The sequence below is a fragment of the Ovis canadensis genome, chromosome 14 (assembly GCF_042477335.2).
Source record: "Ovis canadensis isolate MfBH-ARS-UI-01 breed Bighorn chromosome 14, ARS-UI_OviCan_v2, whole genome shotgun sequence".
In the NCBI taxonomy this organism is placed as follows: Eukaryota; Metazoa; Chordata; class Mammalia; order Artiodactyla; family Bovidae; genus Ovis; species Ovis canadensis.
Window position 1 is genome coordinate 20,984,687 of NC_091258.1, and position 26,859 is coordinate 21,011,545.

General features: G+C 49.5%; 1 protein-coding gene and 1 long non-coding RNA gene across 3 annotated transcripts in view; one reads left to right on the top strand and one right to left on the bottom strand.

Annotated features, from left to right (window-relative positions):
* The window catches only part of LOC138419673 (polycystin-1-like protein 2), a 101,118-nt gene that overhangs the window by 51,193 nt on the left and 23,066 nt on the right, over nt 1-26,859 (bottom strand). The window contains exons 7-18 of the mRNA XM_069552526.1: nt 24,893-25,297; nt 22,253-22,330; nt 19,262-19,311; nt 17,453-17,570; nt 15,297-15,504; nt 13,124-13,244; nt 12,291-12,432; nt 11,015-11,191; nt 8,241-8,386; nt 7,128-7,313; nt 3,367-3,498; nt 2,499-2,681 (exon numbers count right to left, since the gene is read on the bottom strand). Coding sequence (XP_069408627.1) covers nt 2,499-2,681; nt 3,367-3,498; nt 7,128-7,313; nt 8,241-8,386; nt 11,015-11,191; nt 12,291-12,432; nt 13,124-13,244; nt 15,297-15,504; nt 17,453-17,570; nt 19,262-19,311; nt 22,253-22,330; nt 24,893-25,297 — 1,946 coding nt within the window. The remainder of the gene's footprint in view (nt 1-2,498; nt 2,682-3,366; nt 3,499-7,127; nt 7,314-8,240; nt 8,387-11,014; nt 11,192-12,290; nt 12,433-13,123; nt 13,245-15,296; nt 15,505-17,452; nt 17,571-19,261; nt 19,312-22,252; nt 22,331-24,892; nt 25,298-26,859) is intronic.
* Nucleotides 7,101-26,859, top strand: part of LOC138419675 (uncharacterized) — a 30,703-nt gene continuing 10,944 nt past the window's right edge. For both annotated transcript variants that reach the window (XR_011249011.1, XR_011249012.1), the window contains exons 1-8: nt 7,101-7,514; nt 10,173-10,469; nt 10,935-11,121; nt 12,236-12,562; nt 15,666-15,868; nt 17,247-17,470; nt 17,577-17,691; nt 24,225-24,914. This is a non-coding gene — a long non-coding RNA (uncharacterized lncRNA). The remainder of the gene's footprint in view (nt 7,515-10,172; nt 10,470-10,934; nt 11,122-12,235; nt 12,563-15,665; nt 15,869-17,246; nt 17,471-17,576; nt 17,692-24,224; nt 24,915-26,859) is intronic.

A 26,859-nucleotide genomic window follows, 5' to 3' on the forward strand; every position in this document is an offset into this window, starting at 1 on the left:
TGAACTGTGAACTTCCAGATGTTCAAGCTGGATTTAGAAAAGGCAGAGGAACCAGAGATCAAGTTGCCAACATCCACTGGATCATTGAAAAAGCAAGAGAGTTCCAGAAAAACATCTGCTGCTGCTGCTGCTGCTACTGCTGCCAAGTCACTTCAGTCGTGTCCAACTCTGTGCAACCCCATAGATGTCAGCCCACCAGGCTCCCCGGTCCCTGGGATTCTCCAGGCAAGAATAATGGAGTGAGTTGCCATTTCCTTCTCCAATGCATGAAAGTGAAAATGAAAGTGAAGTCGCTCAGTCGTGTCCGACTCTTAGTGACCCCATGGACTGCAGCCTATCAGGCTCCTCCGTCCATGGGATTTTCCAGGCCAGAGTACTAGAGTGGGTTGCCATTGCCTTCTCCAAGAAAAACATCTACTTCTGCTTTATTGACTATGCCAAAGCCTTTGACTATGTGGATCACAACAAACTGTGGAAAATCCTGAAAGAAATGAGCATACCAGACCACCTGACCTGCCTCTTGAGAAATCTGTGTGCAGGTCAAGAAGTCACAGTTGTAACTGGACATGCAACAACAGACTGGTTCCAAATAGGAAAAGGAGTAGGTCAAGGCTGTATATTGTCACCCTGCTTATTTAACTTATATGCAGTGTACATCAGAAGAAATGCTGGGCTGGATGAAGCACAAGCTGGAATCAAAATTGCAGGGAGAAATATCAATAACCTCAGATATGCAGATGACACCACCATTATGGCAGAAAGCGAAGAAGAACTAAAGAGCCTCTTGATGAAAGTGAAAGAGGAGAGTGAAAAAGTTGGCTTAAAGCTCAACGTTCAGAAAACTAAGATCATGGCATCTGGTCCCATCACTTCATGGCAAATAGATGGGAAACAGTGGCAGACTTTATTTTGGGGGTCTCTAAAATCACTGCAGATGGTGATTGCAGCCATGAAATTAAAAGACGCTTGCTTCTTGGACAGAAAGTTATGACCAAGCTAGACAGCATATTAAAAAGCAGAGACATTACTTGGCCAACAAAGGTCTGTCTAGCCATAGCTATGGTTTTCCCAGTAGTCATGTATGGATGTGAGAGATGGACTATAAAGAAAGCTGAGTGCTGAAGAATTGGTGCTTTTGAACCTAGACAGCATATTAAAAAGCAGAGACATTACTTTGCCAACAAAGGTCCATCTGATCAAAGCTATGGTTTTTCCAATAGTCATGTATGGATGTGAGAGTTAGACTATAAAGAAAGCTGAGCACCAAAGAATTAATGCTTTTGAACTGTAATGTTAGAGAAAACTTTCAAGAGTCCCTTGGACTGCAAGGAGATCCAACCAGTCCATCCTAAAGGAAATCAGTCCTGAATATTCATTGGAAGGACTGATGTTGAAGCTGAAGCTCCAATACTTTGGCCACCTGATGCAAAGAACTGATTCATTGGAAAAGACCCTGATGCTGGGAAAGATCGAAGGCAGGTGGAGAAGGGGACGATGGGATGAGATGGTTGGATGGCGTCACTGACTCAGTGGAGATGAGTTTGAGTAAACTCTGGGAGTTGGTGATGGACAGGGAAGCCTGGCATGCTGTAGTCCATGGGGTCGCAAAGAGTCGGACACGACTAAGCAACTGAACTGAACTGAACTGAACTGAACTAATGTGGGTATGTGTGGGTGGAAGTGTGTGGATGTGTGTCTGAGTAGATGTGGCTTGAGGGTATGGGAGTATAAGTATCTGAGCATGAGTGAGTGTGTGTATGTGATTTTATGTGTGATTGCAAATATATGTGAGAGTCGGTGTGTGACTGTGTAGCTGAATGTGAAGGTATGAGCAAATGCAGGAGTGTGTGCTTTGAGGTATATGTGAAAGTATACGCAATGGCTCTCAGTGTGTGTGAATGTGTGTGCGTGTATGTGAGTTGTGCATGTGTGTAAGTGTGTAGGTATGTGTTTGAGTGTGCCTGTGTGGCCACCGTGAGAATGTGTGAGTTCTTGAATGGAATGGTGGTACCACAAAGTAAAGGGCTGTGGAGCAGCAGGAGATGGGTTTTGTGTCTCCGTTCTGTGACGTCCTGGGTGCTGGAATGACCTCTCTCCTAAAGATGCTCTGTGTCCTTGGCTAAGTGAACCAGGAGTTCAGACTTGCAAGAGTGAGTATAGGATCTCTCCAGTCGGACGAAGCAGACCTTGTCAGCTTAATGCAGATGAGAAGATAAGGCTGCAGGAAGTGTCCTTGCCCAAGGCACAAGGCTTGCAAGTGACAAAGGCAGAGTTCCAACTCAGGCCACCTCCTCTGGGGCCTGCGCTTGGCCTGCTGCACCACTCCACCTCCTGGGAGCTCCTGTCCTGGAGCCTTTCTGTCAGCTCCTAGAAGGGCCTTTAACTGCCGCGCCTCAGTTTCCTCATCTGCCCGAAGTGGAGAAGGATCCGCCTAGAGACGCTGGTGTGAGCCGGGCATGTGGTTAGCATGAGGTCCACACCTGGGCCGGGACACCCACCTGGCTGCCGTTGGCCTGTGCAGGCTCTTCAGACCAGTCCCTCAGGGACGCTTCGAGCACATTGCCCACAGCCTGGAGCAGGTCCCTGGTGGCCGCCTGGCGCCTCCGGTCCTCAGGGTGGGCCTCGGCACTCATTGCCAGCAGGCCCTCACTGGCGTGCTGCAGAGCCCTGCCGGCCTCCCGCTGGCTCACCCAGAGGAGGAGGAAGAACAGCATGAGGCCCTGCTTGGAACAGACCATCCCCTAAACTCCTCCAGGGACCAGCACTGCGGTGAAAGGGAGCATGTGGGAACTCAAGCCAGGGGAGATCTGGGCCGGGCCTGTCACACAAACTGCCTGTGTCGAGGACTGGAAGCCAGGTGTTCCTTCCCTGCCATGAGCTCAATTCCTTCAGGACAGTAACCTTGTCCATCTCGGAGTCTTTCCCAGAGTGTCTTGCACAATGCCCAGCACATAGTAGGTATTCAGTAAGCATTCACTGACTGGGGACAGCTGGCTGGCTGGCTGACTGGCCAGACACAGCACTTATTCCAATTTTGTAATCATATATGTACTTACGAAGTTATTTGTTCAGTATCTGGTCATCCCACTGGCCTAAAAGTGCCATGAAGGCACAGGCCATGTCTATGGGGTTTGCTGCTGAATTTTCTATGAATTGCATAGTACCTGCACATACTAGGCGTTTAGGGAGCATTTGTTAAATGAATGAATAAATTAACACATGGATACATGAGTGAAAGGTCAGGAATGTATATGTATAGATGTATATGGATAGAAGGGGTGTGCGAGCAAATGGATGTGTTAAGTGGGAAGAATGATCAGGGTCCCAGAAATAAAGGTCAGGACTTCGTGGGTGGGAACTACTCACCTGGGCCAAGGGCGTGAGCTCCTCACTGTGCTGGGTCACCTCTTTCAGCACCTCAGCCAGCCCCCACACCCTCTGCATGTCCCCCATGGTGGCATTGACCACAGACAGTGACCTCAAGATGTGCTCTCTGACCTTGGAAAAGACAGAGGAAGGCAGGGGAGGTAATGTAATTCCAGTGGCTTGATGAGGCTGTCCCAGCAAGATCTGGGGTCTGAGAAAGCGACCAGGCTCATGTGGGGTCTTCCAAAGCTGATAGATCTCTGCTTGTCTCTTAGGATGTATGGTAGGCAGAATCATAGCCTCCCAAAGATAGGCACACCCTAGTCCCTGAAACCTGTGCATATGTTATTCACATGACAAGAGACATTTGGGCAGAATCTCTGTGGAGGTTTGATTAAATTAAGGATTCTGAGATGGGGAGAGTATCCTGTACTAACCAGGTGGGACCAGTATAATCACAGGGGTCCCTGTGATTTTTTTCTCCTTTATTTTTTTCAAACTTTAACTTTCTATTTTGTATCAGGGTATAGCCTATTAACAAGGTTGTGATAGTTTCAGGTGAATGGTGAAAGGATTCAGCCATACATATACACGTATCCACTCTCCCCTCAAACCCCCCTCCCATCCAGGCTGCCACATAACACTGAGCAGAGTTCCCTGTGCTGTGCAGTAGGTCCTTGTTGGTTATCCATTTTGAATACAGCAGTGTGTACATGACCTCCCCAAACTCCGTAACTATCCCTTCCCCCTCCAGCAACCATATTTTCGTTTTCTGAGTCTTCATGGGGGTCTTTGAAGGAGGGAGCTAGGAGGGTCAGAGTCAGAGAAGGAGATGTGATGGTGGAGGAAGAGGTGGCAGAGAGGGAGACAGAAGACAGGAGGAGAAGGGGGAGGCGGTGGAGGGAGGAGGCTTGAAGATGCTGGTGTTGAAAATGGAGCAGGCAATGGGGGCAGCTTCTAGAAGCTGGAAAAGCCCATAGATAGATTCTTGCTTGTAGCCTCCAGACAGCTCACAGCCCTGCCAAGCCCCTCACCTTGACTTTAGCCCCAGTGAACCTTGTTTCTTTCACACTCCTGACCTCCAGAATGGTAAGGTAAGACATTTGTGTCATTTTAAGTCATGAAGTTTATGGTTATTTGTTACAGCAGCAGGAGGAAACTAATACAGGATGTCTCAAGCTTTTTCCAGTTCTTCAAATCAAATTTGTAAAATCCAGCATTATTTTAAAACAAATGGTCTCATTGTGACTCAGATGGCATGAAATTCAGAAACTGGCTTACTGTGATGGCCCAGTGTGGGTGGGAGAGCTTGTTGCAGGCATAGGTCCCTGTGTGCTTTGGGGGGCAGTGGGGACAAGACTCCCTCCAGTCCCCCTGCCACTCCAGCCTTAAGCCAGACCTCCTGGAGCATCTAGGGGAACATGCTTTCTAAGCCCTAGCCAGGGGCTGGCCAGGGGCTGGCTTTGGTTGAGGCGGATAAAATCTAAGAATACAATTTTAGCACCACCCCATCGAACTTTGTATGTTGATAGAAATGTTCTGTCCTTTTGCTTGTCCAGTAACATAACCGCTTGCGAAATGTAACTACATATTAAACCCTTGGAATGTGGCTAGTGCAACCAGAGAACTGGGTTTTTAACTTTATTTCATTAAAATTCTTTTTAATTTAAAAATAGATGGCCAGATATGGCTCATAGCAGCCATCTAGGAGAGCACAGAGGTGAACTTTCACTCTCACCCTCCTGCCCTGCTTGCTACTCACAACTTGCTCATCTAATCACCTAACGGTCTTTCAGGTTTCCCTGGTGGCTCAGTGATAAAGAACTCGCCTGCCAATGCAGGAGATGAGGGTTCTATCCCTGGGTTAGGAAGGAACCCCTAGAGAAGGAAATGGCAACCGACTCCAGTATTCTTGTCTGGGAGATCCCATAGACAGAGGAGCCTGGCAGGCAACAGTCCATGGAGTTGCACAGAGTCAGACATGACTGAGCAACTGAGCAGCTGCAGAGTCTGAGCGTGTCTGCTGCCAGCCAGGCTCCCATTCAGGCTACAACTTGGGTGGAGGGAAGAATAGGCCTGTCTGTGAGGGGACTCGTATCAGAATGTTCTGGAGGGAAACTCAAGTGGGTAATGGATGATCTCACATTGGCCTCTGCAGATCTTCCCCATCCTTGGTCGCCGTCCTGGAGGCTGCCTGCATGGAGATGTCAGGCTGCTGGGCCTCTGGCCTGTGGATTCACTCGCAGGAGACGAGAGGGCGGGAGGAGAGAGCAGGAAGCTTTGTTGCAGGCACACTCCCTGCCAGGGTTGCCAGCCTCATCCTTCAAAAACCACCACTCCTACCAAGGAGCCCCCTCCACACACAGCTGTCCCTTCAGGATGCTGGTCACTTCAGGGTGAGCCCCTGGGGTCCTGTGTCCTCTCTTGTTTGTTTCTGAAAACTTGCCTCCAGTTTTCTCAACAGAGCCCTTCTTAAAGTCTCCTCCATTGCCCAATGAGAGCTTGACATCTGTCTGTCACCAGGACCCCAGTGTTTCATGAGAAGACCTGGGGTCAGGCTATGTAGTCTGTGTGCTTAGGATCATACAGTATCCAAAAAGAAGTTCCCTTCCAAAGGGAAGCATCTAAGTCATGCTCAGGGTGAAGGAGAGCCAGGTGGAGTTGTATGCATGTGTGTTGGGGCTGGGGGGCTAACTGCGGAGAAAGGCTGGGGTGAGAGGGCCGGAGGTGGGCAGGGGAAGAGCCAACCTGGGTTTGCTCTTATCTTCACTACCTCCTGGAAATGTGGACCTGGGAAGGCTGCTCACATCCTCTGCAGTGTGCTCAGCGCTCTCATCAAACCCTTCAGGTTCCAGAGGAGTCTGTCCTCTGCCCCCCACACCCAGCAGGTGTGTGTGACACTGTGTGTGGTGAGTGCAGGCAGATGCCTAGGAGCATGCACTGGGAGTGGAGGTAACCGTGCTTTCTGCCAGAGTTGCTTATACTAGGTTGTATCACATGGAATGGCCATATTCATGAATTAAAGCTGTTTGAATGTTGGCAATTTTCCTGTGATTTGACTCATAGCTACAGTGCATGTAACTCTGAACATTCACCACAACCTTGCAAGGAAAATACTATTATTGTCCCTGTTTTCCAGGTGGGAAAACTGAGGCTTAGAGAATGTCAGTCTTGGGCCTGACAGTAGAAATGGTAAGTGACAGAGGTGGGACAGCATCAAACCATGGACCGTATGGCCAAGACACGGTCACTTTTCTCCTCTGGGCCTCAGTTTCATCCCCTTTCTGATGCGAAGAACTGACTCATTGGAAAAGCCCCCGATGATGGGAAAGATTGAAGGTGGGAGATGAAGAGGACAACAGAGGATGAGGTGGTTGGATGGCATCACCGACTCGATGGACATGAATTTGAGTAGGCTCTGGGAGTTGGCGATGGACAGGGAAGCCTGGCGTGCTGCAGTCCATGGGGTTGCATAGAATTGGACACGACTGTGCAACTGAACTGAATTGAACAGGAAGAGACAGGAGTGGTACCCTCTAAATTCCCTCCCACCCTAGAAACCTGTGGTTCCATGAAGCTGAGCAGAGAAAGGTTGCTTCATTTTATGTCAGTCACTGAAAGTACTGGAAGAGAGACGTGACATCAACTTGGGAGACACCAAAGACTTCCCCATGGATCCATGAACCCCACTACCCTCCCCAAATGGCTGCATGCAGACCCCAGGACCCCAGCAAAAGGACAGAGGAGTCCATTGGGAGCACCTTCTGTCTGGTGTCCACTCTTGGCAGCTGCCTGGAGCCTGGCCCCTGGTCCAGTACGGATGACACAGCCCTGGCCAGCTGGAAGAGCCACTCAGGGCCATGCCCACCCTGCAGAATGGCGGTGACATTGTCCCACACCACGGCCTGGAATGCTTCCTCCTCCACACAGGTGTGTCCAAGTCCCACCTAACAGGAGACCAGAGATGTGCTCAGAGCAGGAGGATCTCAACCCACCAGTTCTTCTCAACCTGGAGCCTGAAGGCCCAGCCTGCACATGGTGAAGCAGAGTAGGACTGGATGGCTTTACCTGGCATGGGCGCTCCCCCCAGGGCTTGAGGGCAGTGGACCCACTTGCACTGATGGCCACGTGGAGCAAATCGCAGGCAGGTAATGACCTCACCTCTCACTGTTCTCCTCATTGTGCCCGCAGGTCTTTCCATCCACCTGGCTTCTCACCTTTGAAACTGACTTGAAATTTTATCCAGCCTCTTCCTTGTAGACCTAGTGGCTGATCTTGGTCCTCCTTCCTCTGAACTCTGAAGGCACTGGTCTAACTCATCTCTAGGTTCTTCTGCCCCCACCTCCCTCAGGTACCCCGCCCCAAATCCCCTGGATCCTTCCCCTGTACTGGCCACTAATCATAAGGTCTACAGAGGGAGAGACCAGGTCTGTTTTGCCCATGGCTGTGTCACCAGGACCAGGCATGTGGTAGGTGCTCTGTAAATATATGTTGAAGGAATGAATGAATAAACCCTCATATGGTCATGCCCTTGGCTCCTTTCAACCCCACCACCCTCTTGGTGAAGTTCAGACAAGTTAAGAAGTTATCTCAGGGACTTTACTGGTGGTTCAGTGGTTAAGAATCTGTCCTGCAATGCAGAAGACATGGGTTCAGTCCCTGGTTGGGGAACTGAGATCCTACATGCCATCGGGCAAATAAGCCTGTGCACCACAACTGGGAAGTCCATGCACCACAATGAAAGATTCTACGTGATGCAACCAAGATCCCACATGCCACAAGTAAGACCCAACACAGCCAAGCAAAGAAATAAATTAGTTAATTAAAAAAAAACAAGAAATTGTCTCAGTAGAGGAACAGTGGCTGCCACTTACCTTAACCACGGCCTGGGTCTGCTGTCTGCTCCCCACGTGATTGGAGACAGAAATGACCACTGTCAACATGAAGTCATTGTTTTCTTTTCCAAGCGGCAGGTAAACTGATGGGAGGGCAGGTTCAGGGCCACAGTATAGACAGGAACCTGGCAAATGGACACTGAATAATTAAGGGTGCATTCCCAGGTCTCAGCGTGACTGTAAGTCCACCAGGGTAGAGCCTGATGACAAGGACACAAAAGCCACAGCTCGTGAGGGCACGTCAAGGACTCTTGGCCTCTATACTTCCCGGGAGAAGACAGAGTTTATGCTGATCCACTGTCCTCCCTAGGAAATCACCTGCTGCTATGACTTTGGATATTGTCACCCGGCTTACTTAACTTATATACAGAGTACATCATGCGAAATGCCAGGCTGGATGAAGCACAAGCTGGAATCAAGATTGCCAGGAGAAATATCAATAACCTCAGATATGCAGATGACACCACCCTTATGGCAGAAAGTGAAGAGGAACTAAAGAGCCTCTTGATGAAGGTGAAAGAGGAGAGTGAAAAAGATGATTTAAAGCTCAACATTCAAAAAATGAAGATCATGGCATCTGGTCCCATCACTTCATGGCAAATAGATGGGAAACAATGGAAACAGTGACAGATGTTATTTTCTTGGGCTTCAAAATTACTGCAGATGGTGACCACACCCATGAAATTAAAAGACGCTTGCTCCTTGGAAGAAAAGCTAGGAAAACCTAGACAGCATATTAAAAAGCAGAGACTTTACTTGGCCAACAAAGGTCTGTCTAGTCAAGGCTATATTTTCTGTAGTCATGTGTGGATGTTAGAGGTGGACTATAAAGAAAGCTGCGTGTCAAAGAATTGATACTTTTGATCTGTGGTGTTGGAGAAGACTCTTGAGAGTCCCTTGGACAGCAAGGAGATCCAACCAGTCCATCCTAAAGGAAGTCAGTCCTAAATATTCATTGGAAGGACTGATGTTGAAGCTGAATCTCCAGTACTTTGGCCACCTGACGCGAAGAACTGACTCATTGGAAAAGACCCTGATGCTGGGAAAGATTGAAGGCAGGAAGAGAAAGGGACGACAGAGGATGAGATGGTTGGATGGTGTCACTGACTCAATGGATGTGAGTTTGAGCAAGCTCTGGGAGTTGGTGATGGACAGGGAAGCCTGGAGTGCTGCAGTCCATGGAGTCGCAAAGAGTCGGACATGACTGAGCTACTGAACTGACTGATTGTCCTCCCTAGGAAATCACCTGCTGCTATGACTTTGGAATAGCCTTACTAGAATTCATGAAGATTTTCAGAAAAACAATCCCCCTTGATAGATTTTTTAGAAAAATTCAAATTTGGTAAACCAAATTACAAAAATAGGGAGAAAGAGGAGCAGAAGGAAAGGAAGACGATCTTAACAACTGGTTCAAAGCCTATCCAGACTCCCTCAGATATTACTTCCTGTATAAAGGTCTTCCCAGGCTGCTCTGTCTAAAACAGTGCTTCCCATCCTCTGTCTTTGTTTACCAGCTGTCTCCACCACTGATTATAAATACAGTGAGGTCAGAGACTTTCTCTATTTTGTTCATTACTATATATATAGGACCTAGAACAGAGCCTGAAATTCAATGTTTGTTGTAAAAATGAATGAATGAATGAATATCCTTGTGTCCTTAAAGGGGACTCGCCTGTCATTGGAATCTCTTCATTGTAGTGTGCAAACAATCACAAAGTTATTGAACTGCGATTGCCAATTCATTTTTATGTTGGTCATGCTTCCTTGCCCCTGCTCACCTGTGTCAGGCAGAAGGAGGAACTATAACAGAATAACCAGTCAGAACTGGAGCAGCTGGCCTGGTGTCTTCATTTAGGGAGACAAAGATTTGAAATGAAATCTACTTACCATCCTTGAATTGTTTCCCTGTAGGCTCAGACCCAGTCACAGACATGCATTCCACATCTATTTGAAGGACACCCCATGATCTGACGATAGCTCCCCTCCACCTTCACCTTGTCAAGGTGTCCAGTTTACATCATTGTGGTGTTTAATGCTAGATACTGGGGAGCCCTCCAGCAACACTCCTGGAGCCTCGGTTTGGATGATGGTCCCAGTCTGACTAGAACATTTTCAAGAGCTCTTGTGAGGGTCATAAAATGCTGAAGTTCATTGGGAAGAGACAAGGACTCAGATAAGCCTACCAAGGACCAGCCACCCCCATTCCAGGTAAGCAGAGGCACCTTGGGTGGCTTTCCTGTCTCCCCTGAGGATGCCCCGCAGCAGTCCTGGGTGGGGGCTACAGCGACAGGGCGCTGGCCAGGGCATCTCCTCCTGTGGACTTTTGCAAGCGGTTCTCCTCCTGGCATGCTCTGTGACATCACCCACTCCCTGTTGCCTCTCCAAAATGGCTCTCCAACATCACTGATGATTCTGTGAGCTGGGCCGTGTTAGTCCTGAAGAGCTCCAGGAGTCAGGGCTCCTCCCAGAGTGTACTAGGAATGGTGTCCTGGTAGTTATACTTCTGCACACCCTCCTCCATTTCATCCTCCCCGTGTCCCTCATGCCAGGACAGAGGTCATTTTGGCCTCTATAGTTGCAGAGGAGATAGTGATGGGCCATGCTGGGTCAATGGGCCTGGGGTTATGGGTCATCCTGCAAACCTCTCTCACCCACAGAACACATTTTTTGCAGCTCTCAGAGAGAGAGAGGTGCCTGCTCTTGGAGAGGAATGAGCCCAGGAGTGAGGGGTGAGTGCAGTCCTGAGCCGGTACCTGACTCCAAGCAGAAGCAGTACTCCAGGGGGCCCAGGGCAGTGGAGACACTGCAGAAGATGGCGAAGCTCGTCAGGATGGTCCCCTCCTCTGGGGCAATGGTGCAGGTGGGCACCTCCAGGGGAGGCAGGGAGCTGACCACATAGGTGTCCTCCCCGTAGGCACACCCGGTCACTGCTAGGGGGTGAAGACAAAAGATGTGCTTAGGGGCTGTGTGTGCCACACAGACTCCACCATGGCTCATGAGCTCCTGGGAATTTGTTTAACATGCAGATTCCCAGGCCTTGCTCCAGAGCCTCTCTCTGGAGATTCGGGGGTAAGGCTCAGAAATCTGCATATCTTAAGTACTACGCCCCTACCCTTCACACCTCAGGCAGGGCATTCCAGGGTCTCACTCAGCAAAACTGGACAGAGACAGAATCCTAGTCCTGCCATTTACTCTCCATGTGACCTTGGCTCTGACCTTTTTGAGACTCAGTTCCTCATCTGTAAAGTGGAGCTAATAATAGCTTCCTCACAGGGCTTTAGTGAGGAGGAAGAATATTGGAAAATAAGAATTTTCTCCCAAGAGACCAAGCTTGGAAGGGCCACAATCAGGACCTAGAAGGAGGAAGATCCTACCCCAAACCAAGGGCTCCCACAGCACCATGAAGAGCCCCAGCTAACCTGCACCGACACCCCAAACCACCTGTTATAATCACCTAATTTTCAAAAACAGTGCATGCCTGGAAGAGTTGTACATGCAGAATTTTAATCAATTAAAATGAATTCCCTGGCCCAGACTTAATTCAGAAGGTTTGGGGTGAACCCCGGAATGTGTAATTTAAAATAGTACCAGGTTATCTTGGGCTAGTGGCCTATGAGCCACTTTGAGAAATACTGAATCAAAGGAGTTCATCTGAAAAGGAATAGTTACCCCGTTATTCATCTTTCTGAGAGCCTACATTCTGCTGTCCGGCACTTGTTTTCAGTGAGAAGTGCTGAATCGCCTGGCAGGACGCAGGCTGCACCCCGGGACGGTCTGCTTTCACCACCCGTGTCGTGTCTCTCAGCCTGCGCCGTACAGTTCAGAGGCAGACCTTTCTATTGCCCTGCTTGCATGTGAGGAAACAGGCTCAAATCTCTGGCCTAAGGTCTCCCAGGTAGAAGGTGGTGGTGGTGGGATTGACACCAGAGCCTGTGTGTGCTGGCCCTGTCTTAACACCCCTGGCTTCCTCTCAGTTCACTCTCTGCCAGAGGTGGGGTCTGTGACGAGAGACTGGAGGAGCCTGCCCACCTGTGACCCTGATCTGGGCGGCCTGGTCGCGGATCCTCAGGAAGGAGCCGTTGAGCAGCAGAGTGGAGGTGTTGCTCTGAAGGAGGACTGAAGAACGCGGCCAAAATCCTGGGAGTCTGCAGGCCTCAGGGAGAGGCTCGGCCTGAAAGAGAGCACAGCCCAGTACCCCTGAGGCTGCAGCCAGGCCACCAGGCCCCCCGAGCAGTGGCTTCTGAGCTGGGGAGGCCTTTCGGATTTGTCTCTGACGGACAGCAGCACCGGCTCTCCCTGAGGTCAGCCCAAATGCTCATCCCCAGCATGTCGGGGTATCTGTCCTCAGTCAGGTTCCCTGGAAGTAGAGCCTGAGACGAGGGTTCATGTGCAGGGCATTTACAAGGGAAGGCTCCCAGGGAAAACCAAGAGGGCAGCTGAGGTGGGGAGAAAAGGAAACGAGGCAAAGAAGCGGTTTTAGGAGGCACCCAGCTTCATTCAGCCTGGTGTCATGGGGAGCTCTGGAGCATAAGCTGCACCACAGAAATTGTGGCACTCAAACGCTGGGGGGCTGGCTGTTAGACCCCCACGGGTATGGGCCAGCAGCCTCCCCATAGCACTGCAGGAGGCCTGGATCAGCCTGGTAAGAGGGATGGCTGGGGCCCCCGTGGCATCCGCTGCGATGTTTATTGTTGGTTTTGCTCCCCTGCATCTCTGCAGGCCAGTGCCCCCAGCCCCTGACTCCTATTCCACGGGCTGAGTGGACTGACCCACCCCCAGCTCAGTCCTGGGAGCATGACACAGGTCTGGTCAGTCAAAGTGGGAAGACATTTCTGTTTTTGCGAGGCTGCCAGTATCCTCACCTTCGCCAGTGGGGTGTCATCCAAATACCAGCTGAACATGGCTGCTGCAGACCTGTCCCCCATGGTGACCTTCAGCATAACGTCCCTGCTGGTGTCCACTGGCCCGCAGTTCTCCTCACAGCTGAAAAGGAGACAGAGAATGGAGCCGGGAAGATCCTTAGTCTGAGGCGCCATCTTGCTTGGTCCAGTTCTTCTCAAGTTATTTGAGAAGGAGGAAACAGCCTTTTTTCAAGTAAAAGCAGAATAAAAGCAGCCCCTTCCCCAACCCAAACTGGGACATACCTGTGGTCACGGAGGTGGAGCAGTTTGTGTCTGCCTGAACCCCCACTCCATTCACTGCACAGGATAACAGGATGAATAGTGCAGGAGGCTGACAGGACCCCAGGCTCCAGTCTCATCCCTGCCACTTATGAAAGGCTGCCTCGCACAAGTCACTTAACCTGTCTGAGCCTCAGTTTCCTCACTTGCAAAGTGAGGGGATGAGAGCTATCAATCTCCATGATTCTTTATAGTTCTAATAATGATCAATTGTTGTTCAGTTGCTAAGTCATGTCTGACTGTTTGCGACCCCATGGACTGCAGCACACCAGGCTCCCCCATCCTTCAGTATGTCCTGGAATTTGCTCAGATTCATGTCCATCGGTAATACCATCCAACCATCTCATCCTCTGCCCCCTCTTACCTTTTGCCTTCAGTTTTCCCCAGCATCAGGGTCTTTTCCAGCGAGTCGGCTCTTCACATCAGGTGGCCAATGTATTGGAGCTCCGACTCCAGTGAACGCTATGATTTGGCAGCATACCTGCCATGTCCTACTTTTATTGGCTTTCAGTGCTGACCGTAACCCTATCAGCATTCCCATATCACAGATGAGCAAACCGAGCTCAGAGAGGTTATGTGATTCATCCTGGCTAGGGGATGGAACATGGGCCCACACATCCTGACCTGAGTCTTAGGCCTTCTCTTGTTGTCATATTCCCCCTCTTGAGTCAATGAGAGGTCAGTTTGACTCCTGCTGTGTCTAGCCCATTCCCGATCCTTTCCATATGAGCTTCATAGTAGCTGAATAATCTCCCTACTTCTGACTTCTTGTCTACCCCAGAACTAGTGGGCCGGACATTCTCCCTTTGCCCCTGCAGCCCGCTCGCCGTCAACTCTGTGGCTCTGTGTACCCAGGACTGAGCTCCATAGACTGCATCACCAGGTTCCAACTCCCTCTGTCTTCTGTCTGGGCCTAGCCGATGGGAGCATTGGGATAGTTGTTCACCACTCTCCCTGCTCCTCACCAAATGGCCTGTAGTTGACAGAGGCCGTGCTCCTCTGGCTGAGGCCCCAGCTCCTTCCAGGGGCACCTCTCCCGCAGCTGCAGCTCCCCGGGGGGTTCACAGGAATGCCATCCCCGCCTCTTTCCCCTGAAGTCCTAAGAGGGACAGTGGCTTCCTCTTGCAGCCTCCATGGTCATCCATGGTTGGTCCTCTTATCCCTGCCCACATCTGTAAATCAACCCTTATCCAGCTCCCATCAGTGCCCAGTTCGAGTAAGCCATCTTCTTCCTTCAGGGACCCCGCTGGCAGTCATTGCTACCTTGAACTCTCCTCTTGATTCCTGCATGAGCTTAAGCAGTCTCCCTGAGTCCTCTCTCACCCGCTCCAGCTGCTTCTCTACCCAGCTACCAGTGTTTGGAAGCAAAACATGTTCACATTCCCAGCCTGCTTAAACATCTTGGTGGCTTTCCAGAACTCTTAGGATAGAGTCCAAAGTCATGCGTCTCACACAACCCTCAAGGCCCTGCCGAGCTAGCCCCTGCCTGCTCTTCCTCTGTGCTCCAGCCATACCAGCCTCTTTCACTTCTAGATTGTTCTATGCTCCCTCCCTTTGCTGTTCTGTTCTCTCTCAAGCCCCCTTTTCCTGGCCAAGTTCATTCCTCTTCCGTCTTTGCATCTCTGCTGAGGCAGCCTTTGGGTCAGGGAAGCTGTCATGGAGGTAACACTCTCTCCTTCCATTCATTTGTGTAATTCATCACTGACCACTGAGTGATTCCAGAGAGAACGGAGACAGGGCCTGGTTTTCCCCACCAGTGTGAACCCTGCCCCTTATTCAGTGTAGCCAGAGTTGACTGTCAGAACACCCTGGGCCAGACGGCAACCCTGCAGGAGTTTGCTCTCAACACCCCCACCTGATTCGCGGCCTGAGTTCCAAGGGGGCGGACACATAGAGGCACTGCTCCCCCAGGTTCTCCAGCTCCTGGCCTCTCCAGACTGTCAGGCGCAGGGTAACAGCAGAGTCCGAGGGCGGCAGGCAGGACGGTGGAACCACCAGCTCCCTCTGGTCTGTGCGGAGCAGCTGCCTCTCAACACAGTCACTCCACTGGGCCCAGCAGCGGCCTGAGAGAGAGAGAGGTGGGTCAACACTGCGATCCACCAGGAACCTTGAACTTAACACACGTGGCTACCTTCTGGTTTGGGTTTTTAGAAGAAATGGGTCATTGATAAGAAAATTGGCTCCAAATAGAGATTTTTGGGGGTTTTTTTCTGTTCACTTTCAGGTTGCAGGAATGCTGCTGCAGAAGGATGCTTTTAGGAAAATGACCCTTGCTTCACCCAAACTCTAAGCAGACCTGCAGGGTTTGTTGGCTTGTTTCGCATCAGTGACTGGCACTGGTGAGCAGGACAGCCTATAGCTGGAGAGGCGCTGAGTGGATAAACAGCCTCGCCTGGAGAACATTCAAGGCGTCTTCTTGTTCTTGATGTAAGGGATTGTCCACAGCTGTCTGTCTCTGGGGGTACACTGGGGACCTGGGAGGATGAATCTCCATCTGGGAGGCTGCAGATCATCTCCTGCTTTATATCAGCTCAGTAAATCTTTGCCCTTCAACTCTGTTGATCAATGTTTATCCACTACCCCAACCACCCTCAGTGTGTAGTCATTCACAGGACATGCCTGGGGGTCGGGTCATCAGCTCAGTCACCTAAAGTGTATACTTGTTGTATCCTCTATTAATTCAGATAATAAGAACTAACATGCTGAAGGGTGTTGTGAAACTTGCCAATTCATATCAAAAGATTTCAAATATTACATGACTTTGGAACTTGTTGATGAAAGTAATCACAGATGCAAATAAAAATTGAACATTGCAAGGATGTTCATTATAGTGTTGTTTTTAAGGGCAAATAATTCAAAAGAAACTCAGTGTCCAAAAAGAGGGCACTGGTGAGTAAATGCCCATATAGCAACTTGACAGTCTATTATGCAGTTATGAAAATCAAGGTGCAGAAGAATATATTGACTTAAAAATATATAGGGTATATTGTTCGATAAAAAAATGGTTAACAAAAGCAATATGTACAGTATGAATGGCATTCATTTTATTTCTAAAGGAGTATGTCCATAGGGAGAATATATCTAAGAATCTGCCCGCTAATGCAGGAGGTGCAAGAGGCATGGGTTTGATCCCTGAATTGGAAAGATTCCGCTGGAGTAGGAAATGGCAGTCTACTCCATATTCTTACTTGGGAAATTCCATGGACAGAGGAGCATGGTGAACTACAGTCCATGGGGTCACAAAGAGTCGGATACAACTGAGCACATACACTTAGCTAGCTATTCCTTTTAAAAGGAGAACAACCACTTCTTAAAAATAGGTGCTGCTGCTGCTGCTAAGTCGCTTCAGTCGTGTCCAACTCTGTGCAACCCCATAGACAGTAGCCCACCAGGCTCCCCCGTCCCTGGGATTCTCCAGGCAAGAACACTGGAGTGGGTTGCCATTTCCTTCTCCAATGCATGGAAGTGAAAAGTGAAAGTGAAGTTGTTCAGTCGTGTCCAACTCAGCAACCCCATGCACTACAGCCTACCAGGCTCCTCCGTCCGTGGGATTTTCCAGGCAAGAGTACTGGAGTGGGGTGCCATTGCCCTCTCCAAAATAGGTGCTAGTGGTTGACAAAAAAGTTTTGTCAGAAAAGGCCTCATCATTTCCTCTTTCTAAACTGTGGCATACCAAAAGCGTGGAGGTTAAAAGAGGGATGAGTTCAAGAGGAGAGGAGAGTTTTACCACTGACATTATTTGTGGCAATAATAAAAAAGCAGACTGACTTTTAGGGTCTAATTATTGTTCCTAAATTCTCTATAGATAGTGCCTCTTCTGGTTGCCTGCCTTCAAGGCCACTTCTCCCCACACCTCCCATTTCCATGGAATTCACCGCCTCTGGCACATACAAGGCACACAAAGTGTCAAGCATGAATAATCCTGGTGTGAAGTTTAAGAACAGCAAAAGCTGACCGCTGTCCATTGCTTCGTGATGAGATAAGATGTTTCAGAGCTCTAAGACCACCTACCACATGCCCACTGGAAGCGTAAGTCCTTATCCCTATCCGGCCAGCCCAGGGTCACTGTGGTGAAAGGATCCAAGTACTGACCAGGTTCCACGTACAGCTCCACGTTCCCTTTGTCTCTCTGCAGAAGAAGCAGCTGGCCAGTCAGATACCCTCCACAGCTGGCACCCCACCTTCCGCCCCAGAGCAGTCTGTGCAAGAGATGGCTACAATGTAAGGCGTGGAGTAGGATGGATCACCAGGTAAGTCACTGGCCTGGTGTGGACTGACGGCTAAGGGTTCATCATACATTCAGCTGTGCTGGCAGTGGCAGCTATGGGCCAGGCCCTGTGCTCGATGCCTAGAGATACAGGAACAGAGAGAGACCCAGCCCCTGCCCTTACATCTCCTCTGACGGACAGACCAGAAGACCAAGGATTAAAACGCAGAGTGCTAACTGCTGCAGTAGAGGGCGCTCAGGGGATCACGAGAACGTAGATGAGGGAGGCAGTAGGCTAAGAGTCTTTTTCCCTGGAGGTTCTGATCGTGTCTGACTCCTGGGGTTGCTGCATATCAAGTGAGAATAATAGTGATGTGCGTCCTCTTGTGTCTGGAGCAGAGAGGCTGCAGAGCTGTCAGCTCTGCACAGCAGACAGCTGGTGTTGGGGTAAGCTTCCCAGAGGACAGGACCCTGGAGCCTTCTGGGAGGAGGAGGGAGGGTGAGCTGGGCAGTGACAGAGAGCACATGGATTCTAGGAAAGGAGTGGTCAGGAGTGCAGTATGCTCCAGGATCAATTCTGGTTGGACCTGTTGAAAGCTCAGGCCCAGAGGGCTTGGCCTGGGAATATCAGGAGGCTGCAACAGAGCTCAACCCCCAGGGGTCTCCATGGGCCGAGAATAAAACCCAAACACCCTCGCACCCAAGACCCCGTGTGATTTGGCCTCTGCCCATCTCAGTAATCTCCTCCATCCTCCTCCTCCCCTGACACAGCCTCAGAGCCTTCTCATCTATGCACCCAGACAGCTCTTGTTCTTCCTATCAGGGTGGCTGACTATCCTACCTTCAGGTCCCCACTTAAATGTCACTTCTTCAGAGGTCTTGTCTGGTCGCATTTAATAGTACACTTACACTGTCTGTAAGTTGCTGTCACCGCACCCTATTGATTCTAGTTAGACACATCACAATTATTAATTCTTTGCTAATTTGTTAGTCTCAACTCACTAAGCTTCATGAAGGCAGGGACCACACGTATGTATATTCACCAATGTATCCCCAGCCCCTAATATCTGAACGTTGAACATTGTAGAGGCACAGGAAATCTTGTTGTTGAAGAAATGAATGCAAGAAAAAGTCAACAGCAAGGAATCAAAGACTTGGTCTTGCTATAAACACTAAAGAACCTGGGCCTGTTTTCTAAAATAAGCGTTAAAAGCCATGAATCTCCCTCTGAGCATCGCCTTAGCTGCGCCCCGTATATTTGGATAGGCTGTGTTATCATTATCACTTAGAAATGTTTAAAAATATCCTTCTGATTTTTTTCTTTGATCCATTGATTTTTTTTAAAGAAGTATGCTGTTTAATTTCCAAAATGTCTGATAGTTATCTACATATCCTAGATGACTTATTATTGACTTATTGCATAGTGCTGTTGTGGTTAGAGAGCATGCTTCATTTGATTTCAGTTCTTCTGGGCTTCTTTTTAAACAGAAGAAGCCTCATTAATTGCTAGTGCTCTGCTGTTAGCACCCAAAAGGCCCAAACCCCAATAAAACAGAGTACTTAGACACCTTTTTTCTTGTAAGGTTAAGTGTTTTTTTTTTAAAAATACTCACATTCTTTCTCTGGACCTTTGTTCCGGGTGGTTCTTGGAGACTGGAAGGAGCTGTGAACACAGTGGGGATGGGTGTCAAACATTGGTGGTGTTTACAAGATCACCAAAGGGCAGAGTCAGAGCATCTGCCTGTCTCTGGAAATAATCTAGGGACACATAGCAAACATTCGGGTCATAGGAAACAGGTCAGAAGCAAAACCGTCATGTTTGCCACCCGCCCAGAGACACTGCTTTTGTAGGTAAGAAAGAGGTAGACAGCTGCCAGTGCAGGTAGAACTCAATATTTAGGTCAGACATGCAACTGTTTTCTATTAATGTTTACCTAGCACTTGAAGGGTGAGGGTGGGAGCTCTAATTTGTAGTGCTTGTGGATTATTTCTGTGGTGCAAATGATCCCATAAGGGCAGAGCTCAAGATGCCAAGTTGACCTCACTGAATGCCGGATGGGGAGAGATGGGTACAAGCTGCTCTGGCAGTCTGGTTTGTAGGAGTTGGACTCAGCACACCATGGTGTGTATCTGGATCCTTTCATTGGCCTCTTACCAGCTGTGTGAACCTGGACAGGTTAGTTACTGAGTATTAGATGCTTCATCCATAAAGAGTGGGCTTCCCAGGTGGCACTAGTGGTAAAGAACCCACCTGCCAATGCAGGAGACGCAAGAGATGCAGGTTTGATCCCTGGGTTGGGAAGATTCCCTAGAGTAGGAAATGGCAACCTGCTCCAGTGTTCTTGCCTGGAAAGCCATGGACAGAGAGCCTGGTGGACTACAGCCCATAGGGCTGCAAAGAGCCAGACACAGCTGAGCGACTGAGCGTACACATCTGTAAAGAAGGCTGAAGGCAACCCTTATTTTTCAAAGCTCCAAGAGGACTGAGTGCTGTGCTATATATAATTGCTTTGTCATCTGTTCATCCATAAAGAACATTAGCGTGTCAAGTTTTTTAAAAATGGAGCAGGTACTCTCAGGTGATATGCTCTGAAGATAACTGAAATGTGAGTGTGATTACTGCCTAATTAAAGTGTAGTGATTAAGGTGAGCGCTTGGAGTTGGTCATTCCATATGATTCACTAGGCCCTGCTGGCTTGGATATTTTAATATCAAAGTATTACTGATCTTTAAAAAAATTCCCTCTCAGTAAATTCTCATTCTCACAATGATAAGTTTGAAGGTCTGTAAAATTATACAAAGCAAAGCTAAAATGCTAGACCCAGAGAACTTGCTTAACCTTAAGAAGGAAGATGGTCCCTGAATAAAGAAATTTAGAGAGATAGCTGCTACCCTGGTCCTGCCATGAATCAACCGAGTGACTTCTGCAAAGTCACTTAACCTCTCTGGGCCTTAAATGGCATGTGTGGAAACTCCTAGGAGGGCTGTGGATGGCAGAATGGACATCTCATATTTTCCCTCCCCTCCAGGTGTCCTTGCCACCTTCTTTTGATAACAGTGCTTACAGGTGATGTTTTTTCCCTGGGGGAGCATCCCTCCGCACTCTCAGTCCTATGGGTGGATCTGATCCTACATTAGGTTCCGGGATGGACGTGTGACCCTGGTATGCCCTGAGTACCACTTCACCCTGGCCTCAGCAGCAGGTCTAGGAGGGACCATGAACCAAGCTGGGACAAGTGAGAGGCAGCGTCAGGACTTGTGGTGGAAATGTCAACAAAGAGATGCTTTTTCTCCTTGGGGTTAAGGACTGAAGCCTGGGGCCTTAGGAAGGCTCTCTGATTCCTTCTTAGGAAGAGGGAATCAGACTGCAGCCAACATAGAATCAAGAGATGGAAAGAGATGGAGAGAGGCAGATTTCTGAAGACATTGAGTGACTGGATCCTGCTGTGCCTAAACCCTGGACTTTTCTGAGAATTGATAAAATTTCCTTTTGACTTGAGCCAGTCTGAATTGCTTTTCTGCCTCTTGCTACTGAAAAGTTTTGGCAAACATGTTCAAGGCAAACTTTCAGACAGTGACATCTACTCTTGGCTGCCTACCAACAGCCCTCCTCTTGGCTGACAGAATCCATCTTCTCCCACAGGGCCTAAAAATGCTGGCTTCCCAGCATCCCTTGCAGTTGGGCATATGACCCTACCTTGGCCAATGGTATTTAAAGGGAAGGTTGCTAGGGACTAGTGGAAAAGTGCCCCCCGCCAAATAAAAAGAAGAGGGAGGCTTCCCTGGTGGCTCAGTAGTAATGAATCTGCCTGCCAATGCAAGAGATATGGGTTTGATCCCTGGGCCAGGAAAATCCCACATTCCACAAAGCAACTAAGCCTGAGCACCACAACAATTATTAAGCCCATGCTCTGCAGCCTGGGAGCTGCCACTACCGAAGCGTGTGCCTCCTAGAGCCCATGATCCACAAGTGATGCCACCCACCGCGGTGAGATGCCCACTCAGCCCAACTAGAGAGTAGTCCTGCTCACTGCAACTAGAGAAGGCCTATGCAGCAACGAAGACTCGGCACAACCGTAAATAAGTAAATAAAATTATTTTAAAAAGAGATGACTATGGGTAAATGGGTTTCTGCTGCTGCTGGATAATGCTGGGTTGACATATGATGTCTGGAACTGCAGCAGCCATCTTGATCACATGAGGCACAAGCCGAAGGATCAAACAAATGCTCTGAGGATGACAGAGCAGAATGACAGATGGAGTCTGGGTCCTTGCTGGTGATATTGAGCCATTGAAGCATCCCTGGAACTGCTTACCTCCTAACCAATTACAGGAGATAATGTGACTTGAACTTAAAGCCACTTAGATGTGGCTTTCTATTACTTGAAGCCAAAAGGATTGTAAGTAATACAAATCTGGATGTTTTAGACCTGATTGATACCATTCTGTATCAATGGTTGGATGTTATACTGCTTACATTATTGCCTGTTTAGAGTAACCAGAGAATTCTTAATATCTCTTTTTGAGCGGCCCCTTTCTAGATCCTGAGCCAGTGTGGATGCCCCTATGCACAAATTTTATACCCCTTTTCAGAAAATTCTTACCTGTGACAGTGATGCTTCCAATTTCCAAACTCAAGTTTGAGAAGGCGTCCCTCACCACTACAGTGACCAGAAAGGTGCCTGCAATACAAAAAGTGGAGAATTATGGGCATTGTAATCAGAGGTTCAACTTACCCTGAGACAGGTCTCCCAGCCTGTACTTCCCCAGTCCTCTGAGCACAGCATCTGACTCTTTCCTCATTGAAGCATTTAATGATTCCCTGTTGTATGCCAGGCATGGAGCAAGGCTCTGAGGACACAGAAATGAATGAAACGTGGTCCTTGTCCTCAGGGCCGTATGGTCTAGTAGGCATGTGGGGCTCTCCAGGAATTGGCATGGGGAGCAGTGTGAGCACAGGTTAGGGGGCTGCTTCCACCTTGGGGGAGAAAGAAATGTTTATGGGGTGTGACAGGGGCCAGAGCTGAAGTTCAAAGGATGCATAGTCCTCGTTTGCCAGATGAGAGAGGAGATTCCAGCAGAAGGGGGCCTTGCCGAGGTTTTAAAGGGTCAAGAGAGTGGAGAGTGGGGAGAAAGATTAGTTAGAGGATTTGGACAGAGCTGCTGCTACATGTGTATCTCCGTCTTGCCTCTCTCATGGGGAAGTGGGCATGGGTGCTGCCTTCTTCTCTTCTCAAGCTTGGAGAGAAGGTCTCCAGAGAGGGCCCTTGCACAGCTGGGTTTGTATTCTTTGGGGCTGAGGACTCACATGTGGTGTGCTCGGTCACTCAGTCACGTCTGACTCTGCGACCCCGTGGACTCTAGCCCACCAGGCTCGTCTCTGCCCATGGAATTTCCCAGGCAGGAATACTGGAGTGGGTTGCCAATTCCTCCTCCAGGGGATCTTCCCGACCCAGGGATTGAACCTGTGTCTCTTATGTCTCCTGCATTGGCAGGCAGATTATCTACCACTAGCGCCAACTGAGACTCGCATGGGCAATTCCTTACTCATGGCCTTAAAGGAATGACCTATGACAGGTGGAGAGAGGGGGAAGGGAAGACAGGAAAGGTGGCATTTCTGCATTTGGGAAATGACTACAGTTGGCCGGTAGCAGCCAGGGACTGGGTGAGAATTTGCGATGGACCAGACGTTTGCCCTCGGGAGAGGAGGCACTGGAGATGGTAGAGAGAATGAGGAGAACAGACAGAGGGACCCTCCTGGTGATGGGAGAAGCACCAGCTGAGGCGACGTGGCCCTGAAGGAGAGGCATTCCCGCCACCCCAGGAGCCCGGGAAGCTCCTCCGAGAGGCAGCTGCAAACACCTGCAGGGCCCCGAGAGTAGGGCCGGTGCCGTCACAGGGAGGCCTTCTGTCCCTACCCGGTGCCCTTCCCCTTCCCTCACCCCCTTCATCCCGGAGGCATCCAGTTTGTTCTCGTGAGAAGAGAAGACTGCTTATCATCCGAGAGTGAGTCCAAAAGTCAGAGGGTATACGGAGATTTTAATCTCTCATCCCCCACTGAGTAACTTTAAAGGGGACAAAAAATTGATTTGCGTTTGATCTACAGCCTCTGTATTGTATTTTCCATTGTCATTCCATTTCATTTCCAGATTCTTCCTGTTCCAACCTGTACCCTTCGGTACCCGGCAAAACTGCAGTGTTTCTCTTCTTGACTCTATCGTCCCTTCCACCCTCTCTCTCTCTGTTTTTAAACCAACTCCCTTGCTGAGGGCATGGTGGCCCACACCTGCACCTCATTACCCCACCTTCTCACACATGTCTGAGGCCCAGGGCAGGGGACCTGGGTGGGCTGGAGACTCTGCGGCCTTCATCACATTCCTGCCTGCTGACCTCACCACACTGGCCTCAGAGAGCTCTGTTCTTTCCAGATTAATTGCACGTCAGCTGTGGCCTCCTGCCCTGGCTGGTGCCAGCCAGTCTGCTGCCCTATCATCTATTCCCGCCAGCGTCCCAGCACTTCCTTCTTGTCCCTCTGTTTCCCACCCTGTCGTTTTTTAACAGTCTCTCTCCCCACAGGGCGTGGACTGCAGTTTCCTGAAACACATTCTCCCCTAGAAAATGATGGAAGAGATCCAGGTGCGCCTGCTCACTTCCAGCGACTCTCCATGGGGGTGATTCTGCTCTTCCAGGGCGCAGTTGGCAGTGACTGGGGACGTTTGTAGTTGTCGTGGTTTGGTGCTGCTGGCATCGAGTGGGCCAAGGCCAGGGATGCTGCTAAACATCCTGTGATGCACAGGACTGTCTCCACAACAAAGAATTATCCAGTCCCAGTGTCAGGAGCGGGGTTCCCTGGCTCCTGGGAAAGGCTGAGGGCAGGAGAAGGGGGCAGCAGAGAATAAATTGGTTGGATGGCATCACTGACTCAATGGACGTGAGTTTGAGTAAACTCCAGACAGTGGAGGACAGGGAAGCCTGGCGTGCTGCAGTCCATGGAGTCAGAAAGAGTTGGACATGATCAAGCGACTGAACGACAGAATGTCATCAGTGCCAGAGTTGAGAATCCCTATAACTATAAGCTCCATGACTGAAGATGGCCTCTGCCTCTTCCTTGTGACCTCAGCGGGATGCTGTGAGCCATGTTTGTATCTTGGACATATGGAGAAACTGGCTAAGAGGACCCTAGACACCAAGTTGGGAAGGGAAGATGAGGGAGATTTGGAAGGGGAGCCACACACCCCAAATACCTTCAAGAGGAACCGCCACATGGTAAGTCCCAAATGACCCTCTGAGGTTCTCTTTCTCATAGGAGAAGGTTGTATTGAGTCCTGCCACCTCAAAAGTCAAACTCTCCGGGATGCCCTGAGCCACTGAGACGTTGACTGGTAGGTCCTGTCCAAGCTCCAAGTGGTCAGAAGCCCAGGAGGCCTGCAGCCCCGACAGAGTCTCCACGAAGTAGACGGTGATGTTCCTGGAGGGGGCGGAGTTGGTGGTGTCGCTGGTGGCTCGGATCTCCAGGTGGTGCATCCCTGGGCCCACTCGGTGCTGGACTCCTCTGTCCAGGGTCAGATTGTAGGGGAGCAGGCCCCTCTGCGTGGTGAACTCAGCCAGGGTTGTGTTACCTAGCAGCACAGTGTAAGTCACCCCTGTTCCTAGGTGGAGTAAGAAACATTTAAGGATGTCAGTAACTACATGCAGTAGATTATACTGAGATAGTTCAGACTCCAGCTGTGAAGTCAGAGTCCACGTATACACACAGATGTGGATATAAAGACGTATATAAGGGTGTATCCTCCCCCAGATAATTAACACTGATCTCTCGAGTATTGGGTTCACAAGTGATTTTTCTTTCAGCGTCCTCACTGCTCACCTGCATAGTCTTAATTATTTCCATCTCCATGACTGGCCACCTGAAACGCTGCCCAGTGGGAGAACTCAGCCCATTCACATTAAGATAGGGCTCCCTTACAGCTTGGGGGTGGTTGTGCTACCTGGATGCTAAATATTGTGGTTGACTCTTAAAATATGATTTAAGCCCCCAAATTAATACTCTTTCCAATAGAAACCAAGCTAGTGTGTTTCTTGTTTGAGTGATGGTGATGTTGATGAGGGTGATGATGGTGATGATAGCCCTCTGGGAACACAAACCGAGACTTTCATGTTTATTGCTGCCTTCCCCATATCTGGCAGAAAGCAGTCACTCAGTCATATTTGTAGAACGAAGAGAGGTTGTCTTAAGCTTTTCTGGGTGCACCTAGGTTGCATCTTCAGCCAACCGGAACACCAGAACAGAAAGGAGCCTCAAGCACTGTGCTCAAAGTCCAGTTATGGCTCCATGAAATTCCTGCTCTGAGTGAGGCTCCCAGGGGGCGTTAGGCTGGGCTGAGACCTGTCCTCGCCACAGCTCTGTGCCACTCGGTGGCCTCTGTCCAGATCTCAGACTGGACCTGTGCCTGGAGGAAAGATGCTGCTTCGGATGAGGTCAGGTCTTGGTTGGAAGGATTCTCTATGGACAGAAGGAGTGACAGGCAAAATATTTAGCAACCGCCATTGCATGGGCACTAACTAAGTAGAATGATGTCCTGATAAATCAGAATGGACAGTGTGACCAATCGAAATGGATGCTGTGACCAATTAGAATGGACATTGTGACCAATGAGAAATATTGCTGTGACCGATTGGAATAAATGCCGTGGCCAGTCAGAATGGACATGATAACCAGGCAGAATGGCCTCTGTGACCAGTCAGAGGGAAACTGAGCAACCAGATGTACACCAGCCATAACAGCTGCTGTGGCTGTACCAGTGTGTGCAACTGAATATTAGCTTGAACTGGGGGCAGCATGATTGTGCCAAGCTGGTCAATGCTGGCAGCGCTGAGATGCGCTCAGGCCCAGCTGGCAGCCCTCCCACTCCTGTTCACATTCCCCCAACAGTGGGTGGCTTGGAAGTCCACTTCTTGCAATGGGACAGGGGCATGCCAAGGATCTTTAGGAGGCTCATTGCTCTCACTAGCCTTGTGACTTAGGCCAAATTTCTAAACATTTCTTCCATTTCTTCCTTTGTAAAATATACTGGGTGGGCCAGTGTATATAAAGCACTTAGAACAGATTGTGGTATACACTAGGTGCTAGATAAATGAAAAAAAATTGACTCCATAAATCATTGCTGTTAGTATTTATTGAAGCCTGGGAGCTAGATGGATAGATTTGGGG